The sequence below is a fragment of the Eretmochelys imbricata genome, chromosome 15 (genome assembly GCF_965152235.1).
Source record: "Eretmochelys imbricata isolate rEreImb1 chromosome 15, rEreImb1.hap1, whole genome shotgun sequence".
Classification (NCBI taxonomy): Eukaryota; Metazoa; Chordata; order Testudines; family Cheloniidae; genus Eretmochelys; species Eretmochelys imbricata.
Window position 1 is genome coordinate 20,524,075 of NC_135586.1, and position 7,264 is coordinate 20,531,338.

Here is a 7,264-nt window from a genome sequence, read left to right on the forward strand (position 1 = left end):
CAAACATGAGTAAGCTGTAAATTGCAGTGCTGAAACATTCTGAATCTATACAAATCTCTGATTTAAGGCCTAAATCCTAGCCTCAGTGCACAATCAGCCAAGCTGTGCATCTTTCTGGCTCTGTTCCACCCAACTTGTGGCTGTCTTGTTGTTGACTGGGTTGAGAAACCTTACAAAATAGGACTCTTCTGTGCCAGTATTTTTCTCCTCCACAGTTGTCTATCTTGGTGACATGTTAAGATTCTGCTTTTTCTGAATATCTGCTTCTCCATATGCTTTGTAATGGTTCTCACTGAAAAGTTACTTACCTTAAACTTAGCTGACACCATTAGCAGTTTTGAGGCTATCTGCATTCCACGTGTGCATCCTGTGACTGATGTCATAAGCCTTTGCAGAAAATTTTACTTAGTCTACATCTACCTGCTAGGGTAATCTTATATTAGTGAACCTTTGTGTCTGAACTGCTCTATCACATCAGGACATGAAGTCTACTTCAAGCGTATGGCAACTTAACATCACTGGCATCTGCAGATGATGTTTCAAAGTACTGACACTTTCTTCAGCTTGTAATCCTTTCAAACTTGGATTTCTTTTTGAAAGAACAATACCTTCAGACAGAGAAGCAACAGCTGTATCCAGTTTAGGTAGCTGGAAAGTTTGCCTTTGGGGACTATAAACGCTTCCTGGGTCTGCCTGCTGATGGGTTCACTACCCCCCCTGCAGCCCTAATAAGCTTTCCAATACAGAAATGACAGCAAATCAAATATTCTTCTCTCAAATTGGTTGGGTAATATATGCCTTGCCTTTTATTTTGAGTTTCTTTTTGGGATCACGAATAGATCAAAGCAGCAAGTGTTCGTTTAGCATAATCTTATTTTTCAGGTTGCAACATGCTCAGTTGCACGGATACCTCTTTTACCTAGAATCCCACTCATTATTTGAGCACGTGTAACAGATCTCCATAGATTTTCAGATAATGACCTTAAGTAGTTGCTGTTCACCTCACTAGGCTGTGCACAGTTCTCCCATGTGAGGCAGAGGATGCAGATGAACCTCAAACTTGCTCTTGATCACCTTGGATTTTTCAAGAGACTTAGGCATACATGTTTTCATCAAGTCACAGTATCACTACAAAGTGCTCACACTGAGAAAAAGTAAAGGTGCCTTTGGAAAAGAGCCTTACTTGAAGCTACTTTTTACATATACACAAATTTTGATGCTATTTCCTTAGATAGCTGATAGCCCACTTGTCTCATAGTGATTAAAAACTAGTGCTAAATAGGCAGAAGAGTGAGAGAAAGCTCTTGCAGCCTCTGCCTTGAAAAACAGAAGAAAAATTTATATTAGAAAATAAGGGGCAGGCCCTTCAGTGACAATGCCCTGGATTGAGAGTTCAGCCCCAGTCAAGTGTAAGAACATACACAACCTTCTACAGGGATCTGCAAAAAGGATTTAATAGGGGAAACTTTTAAAAACATTACAGACCAAAGTATAAACAGACAAATGACAGGAAATTTACAGATCAAGAGCTCTTTCTTCAGCCCTGATTAATTCTATCATCCCTTTCTATTGCTTGGGTCTCAGAACACCAGACTCTCTCACACGCTGCAATAAGAAATCATTTTTCAAATTGCTAAGTAATGTAGTTACATTCATAGATGCCCCAACAGATGATGGTAAAAATCAGGAGTGTTGAGACACTCAATACAGCAATATTTTTAAAGCACACAGTGGATTTTGTTATAAGTGCAAAGTATTTTTATTGAAAATGAAATAAAAGACTACAACTCTGAATTTTATGGAGTATGCCTGTTACAGGCTCCTGTAATGGCACTTTAAAGAAAAACAACTTAAAAAAAATGTAGGCTGACAAATTTTAAAAAACATTTATTAATAGACTACAAATTATACATCTTAATTTTTCAAAATTCTTCTAATACAATTGTAGGAGGGTTTTTCAGCTGCCCTATTTATGTTTCTAGGGGTCTTTTCGGTTAGTCAGTTTCCTCCTACTGATTATAAACAAACTGCATAAAAAACTAAAATAAGATTTTTTTCTAATTTCTTGAATTCTAGTTCTTAGCTGTAACAATCATGTACAAACTTTTCAGATAAATATGATTTTCAAACTGAATGTAGCCCTTCAACATCATTTTATGTTTAGTTTACATAACTATTTTGCATTTAATTCAGTTGACGTGTTTTTAAAACAGTGAAACATTCTTCCAGCTTTCATAAGAAACCCTTGCCAATTAAGGGGGTCTTTGAGGGCTCAGTGACATTCCAACATGACAACCATCTTCCCTAAACTACTATCATAACATGAGAAAATGAATGCCAAACGATGACAACTATAGCCCACATTATTACAGTAATGTGCATAAAAGAACTGGGAGACCCATTGTGCATTACTGAATTTTGTGAATAAGAACACAATTAAAAAAAACAAAGATAAAGTATCACCAAATTTATTGTTTCCTTATCTTGACAATTATGGCTTTAATTATAATATTTTGCAGTAAATTGGGAAAAGTAATATTTTGAAAAAAATAATTAATCTTTTTAAGATGAGAACTCACTGAAGCATCTCCTATAAGAGCTTTGCTGAGACGTTACCAACTTTTAAAAAAAGCCCTCAAATTATGACATGTACATTGTAATGAAGTATGGATTCACAACTTGCAACTGTAAAAGTAGTAAGGGTAGGTGAAGGTGCTTTTACCTTTCCCTACCAATCCCCAATGTTTATTCTGATTCCTCACCTCTTTCTCTGGAGGCCTGCTGCTCCTCCTCCTCTGTGGGTTCTGAAGGATCATAATAATCACTGCCATAACTGAATCCCACGGCGTTATATGTACCATCTTCTGCTAAAGCTTCACTCAGTCTCTTATATTCTTCCTCTTGAAGAAAAATGAAAATTCTAATTACTACTATGAAATATAATTAAGCTACACTATTTCTAAAAAAACAAAAAACAAAACAAAAACCAACCCCCCCCCAGAACTATACCATTGTTTTCAACCTAACTTTTAGATAAAAATTGTATTCTTCACACTTTAGGCATAGTAACTTTTGCCAGCAAGTTTGTGAAAACCAAAGATAACAGAATGCATGTGCCTTTTGTTGACCATTTCCTCCTGCTGAGATAAAGATTTTAGTGGTTATACAGTCTAATATAATTAAGGAAAATGCAAGAACGTTCAGTTATACAATACTGTTAAAGAAGAACAGTTAAAAGGATGGTGGGGGGTGTTTTGTTTTTTCAAATCCCAGTCTGCCCTCAAAATCTGGGCAATTTCTGTGTGGATCTATATATAAACTATCCTGAGGTCCTCTCAGACAGGCAAAGACTCCTGTTTTTCGAATCCACTGGGTACTGTCAAGATAATATCAGAAAGAATGAGTATAAAATGAGTGGGAGTAAATTTAATGTTTTAATTATTTAAAATTTAATTAAATGTGTTCTAACTCAGGAAAGTTTCCTTGAGCAATACCTTGCCTCGCCTCCTCCTCAAGCAAGTCCGTATGCAAGGCTAAATACCTCTCTTCATCACAGAGGGCATCTATTCTAGCCTCCTCTTCAGACAATTGATAATCTCTGTTCCATGTGGAATATTCAGCGTCATATTCAGAGAGGTCATGGAGGTGACCACGTCCATCATACCTGCAAGATGAAAAAGCTGGTCAATGCAGAAAACTTAGGGTTTGGGTTTGTGTGACTACTTAAAAATACTTACCCATTAAAATGAAAAAAAGACACTAACATGTTAAAACATGCCTCATTTTAGAAGTTACATTTAATTTTGCTACTCACTTCACACCAACTATCAAAATGAAATATTTTAATAGTCTAAATTCCTCTCTAACAGAATAATAAAGAGTACAATTAAAGGCAAAAGTATCCTTTAATAGTTTAAATGGGATCCATTTCCTTAATAGTTCTTACCGTATATGGTTCAACCAACCATTCAATGTCACTTGCAAAATACTTTTTCTGGAAAGTCAAATAGCTTACATTCACACAAACCCGAATACATAAATACCTATCCGTAAGAACCAAACGGTCGAAATTTTCTCGCTTCTTTCTGCTAGTCCCGAACTCTCAGGAGAGATCTTCACCAAAGAAACTTGCGTCCATTGGAGGTAAAATCATGGCTAGGCTCGACCCCTAGCCATTTGGCTGAGGAAATAAGTTCTGGGTTATGTGATAGAGAGACAAACATACATAGGAACAGTAACATATACATGCAATTTAAGGAGGTTCACCATAAAAATGACACCAATAACCAACGATGTGATTTCATCTCCTAAGCAGAAATGGTTTTGTGTGCAGAAAAAGTGCTGCATTAAGATAACGTTTGACATATTTCTCCTTTATGTGTCAATATTAGAAACCAATAGATAATAAAGAGATAGTAAACTTCACTCCGCTGGTTAGTCCTCACACACACAATTCTTGACTGAGCCATCTTGCTAAATCAAAAACAAAGAAAGTACATATAACTAATAGAAAATGTTATTGAGATATGTTGGTCTTGTTAGTCAAAAGTGTTTATCCACAGGCAAATTTCTGCCCCAGTCTTCCCACAGTAATAGGCTTTCTTCAACTGGGGGAAAAGATTTCATGCTGTTGGGGATAAAAATCTGAATTTCCAAAGGAGCTGATAAGGTTAGTGCACAATGTTTCATCTGATTCTAACTTTTGTTCATAAATGCAAACCTCCTTAACTTACAAATGTAGATCGTTATTGGTTTCAAATGTTATGTATACATACATACACATACTTAGAGTTTGCTCCCAACAATTGCTGCAGCTGTTCTATCCCAGGCCATTACTGTATGAAACCACAACGACCTTAATTTACACCACAGAACTGGCTAATGAAATTTTTCATCACAAAAATAAACTACCATTAGATGACAGGCCCCATCACTAAGTTTAAACTTCCATATCAACAATAACGTACAACTATACACTAATTAATTTCTGATCTGTTTTCCAATTTAGGTGTTTGATTTCAATTAGTGAAATCATAAATGGGAAAGACCTGTTAACTACTCCAAACAAAGCATTTGTGAATCTTTTCTGCCAGTCCAGTCTCACATAATGGGGTTCCCCACCACCTCCCTTCAATGAATATTTATTCCAATCAAGTAGATATGGTTGCAAACCTAGGACCTGGAAATCACATGTAACCACTGAAAGAGGCCTAATGAAGTGGGAATTGAGGGAGCAAATGCCTACAGTATGTGATGTGATCCTTTTCAAACCAAAGCCCTTCAGGTTTTCCCATTGAGTCTTCAGGTCCAACCACAACTGCTTAAAGCACTGTGCTTTTCAAGCCCCCACAAAACACTCCTGACCTGATTCTCCATCCCCCCCCCCTCACAAGAGCCACTGAAAAGCAAGTTTTGAACTAATATATTCCTCCATCTGATCCTGAGTTGCTGAATCTACTGCAGAGACCAGAGGAAAAAAAATCAAATAGCCAGATCCTGTTAATCCCTCAGACTGTGAACTGCTACAAATCACAAAAACAACCAAAAAAGCAACTCCTAATTGAGGTTAGAAGTCTGAAACTCCTGGGAAGGAAAGCTAAGTGGCCTAACTGCCACAACTCATGGCATGACAAGGGAGCAATCATGCCAGGAACTGCTTTTTAGGGGATCCCATCGGCACTTTATCGTCTAAATTAACTGGAGGAATTCAACTCAGCCTAATTTCCCTCTCTGTGCAAATAACCTCCCCCCCCCTTCTTGCTTATGGACCCCACGATTTAAGTTTCTAATTTAGCATTCCCTTATAGCAAGAGCCCCCCTTCTTTTGAGGTGAGAAGCTGCTTGGGGTTTGATTTGAAAAAGAGCAGATTATTCCCACCCCTCCCCACATACACCCACCCTGACAGGGGGAGAGGACCCCAATAAATACCATCTGCCAGAGGAAGGGGAGAGACTCCTAATCCTGCCAGAGAGGGAAACCCCAATACTCCCTGCCAGAGGAAAGGGTTCCCCAACATCGCCACGGGGACACCCAAACCCACTGCCAGGGAGAAGGGCCTCCCTTAACGCTGCCAGAGACGAAGCACTCCCCCACTCCTCCTGCCAGAGGGAGGCCCCCACACACCCCGCAGCACTGGGGGAGGAGCAGAAAGAGGTTATCACAGGAGATCTCGCAGCAAAGGCTGGGGGTTGGGTTGCACCGACCTATCGATCATGATCTTGGGGTCTCCCATCCAGGGGATGAGGTGCCGGCCCTGCTCCTGGTACTGGGCCTTCTCGTCGTCCCGGAACAGCTTGCAGGCATAGCCGAACACCAGCAGCTCCACGCGGCTGCCCCCACCGCCTCCTCCGGGGGGTCCCGGGGCCGCGCCCCCGCCGGACAACAACATCAGCGGCGGCGGCCCTGCCTCCTCCACAGTCCGGCGCGGCCCGCCAGCGCCTCCAAACATCACGGGAGGGTGCGAGGAGAAGGCCAGGAGCGCGCTAACAGCGAACGAAGCGAGTCAGCCCGGCCACTAAACCCCCCACCCCCACAACGCCGCGGTCGCCATCGCCCGAGACAAAATGGTGGCCGTTCCGCTTCCGGTCACAGGCGGGGTAAACAAACGTCTGGCTTCCGGTAAGCAGCAGATTCGTCATAACGCACCAACCAGTGGATTAATGTCTCTGCGCGCCCTGCGGCCGAGTGGGAGGAGATGCAGCCAGGCAACGGGCCCGGGGCGGGGAACGACTGGAGCCAGGCAGGGTAGCTGCGACACGAGAGTGGCGAAACTGTCCACGGGAGCTGCGGGCTGGGCCGCGGGAGAGCCGAACGAAGGGCGGGCAGCTGGAGAGAGGGGTAGGCAGGGCCGCGGGTGCGGGGAGGGGCGCAGGCGGGGCTGTGGGGCGAGGGCATCAGAGGGAGCGATGGGTGGGGGCAGTGGTAGTGGGGGGCAGGTGGGGGCTCTGGAGAGGGGCATCAGAAGGAGCTGTGGGGAGGGGGCCAGTGGCAGGGGGAAACTGGGGGGGCAGTGGCAGGAGGGGGGGCAGACGGGGCTATGGGGGGAGGGGCATCAGAGGGAGCAATGGGGGGTTGGGGCAGTGGCAGGAGGAGGGCAGACGGGGCTATGGGGGGAGGGGCATCAGAGGGAACAATGGGGGGTGGGGGCAGTGGGGGGCAGGTGGGGGCTATGAAGAGAAGCATCAGAAGGAGCTGTGGGGAGGGGGCGGTGGCGGGGCGGCCGGGGAGAGCTATGGGGAGGGGCATCAGAGGGAGGGGGCGGGA

The 7,264-nt window shown here is 42.9% G+C and overlaps 1 protein-coding gene across 8 annotated transcripts in view; it reads right to left on the reverse strand.

The window, feature by feature from the left end:
- Positions 1-6,577, reverse strand: part of SFSWAP (splicing factor SWAP) — a 96,030-nt gene extending 89,453 nt beyond the window's left edge. For 2 of the 8 annotated variants that reach the window (XM_077834888.1, XM_077834887.1), the window contains exons 1-3: positions 6,205-6,574; positions 3,495-3,664; positions 2,763-2,900 (exon numbers count right to left, since the gene is read on the reverse strand). In XM_077834888.1, coding sequence (XP_077691014.1) covers positions 2,763-2,900; positions 3,495-3,664; positions 6,205-6,449 — 553 coding nt within the window. In that variant the 5' untranslated portion in view covers positions 6,450-6,574. Of the gene's footprint in view, positions 1-2,762; positions 3,454-3,494 lie in introns of those variants that run through there. The other 6 variants (XM_077834886.1, XM_077834885.1, XM_077834892.1 and 3 more) reach the window with 5 other exon arrangements.
- Between the last annotated feature and the right edge of the window lie 687 nt (positions 6,578-7,264).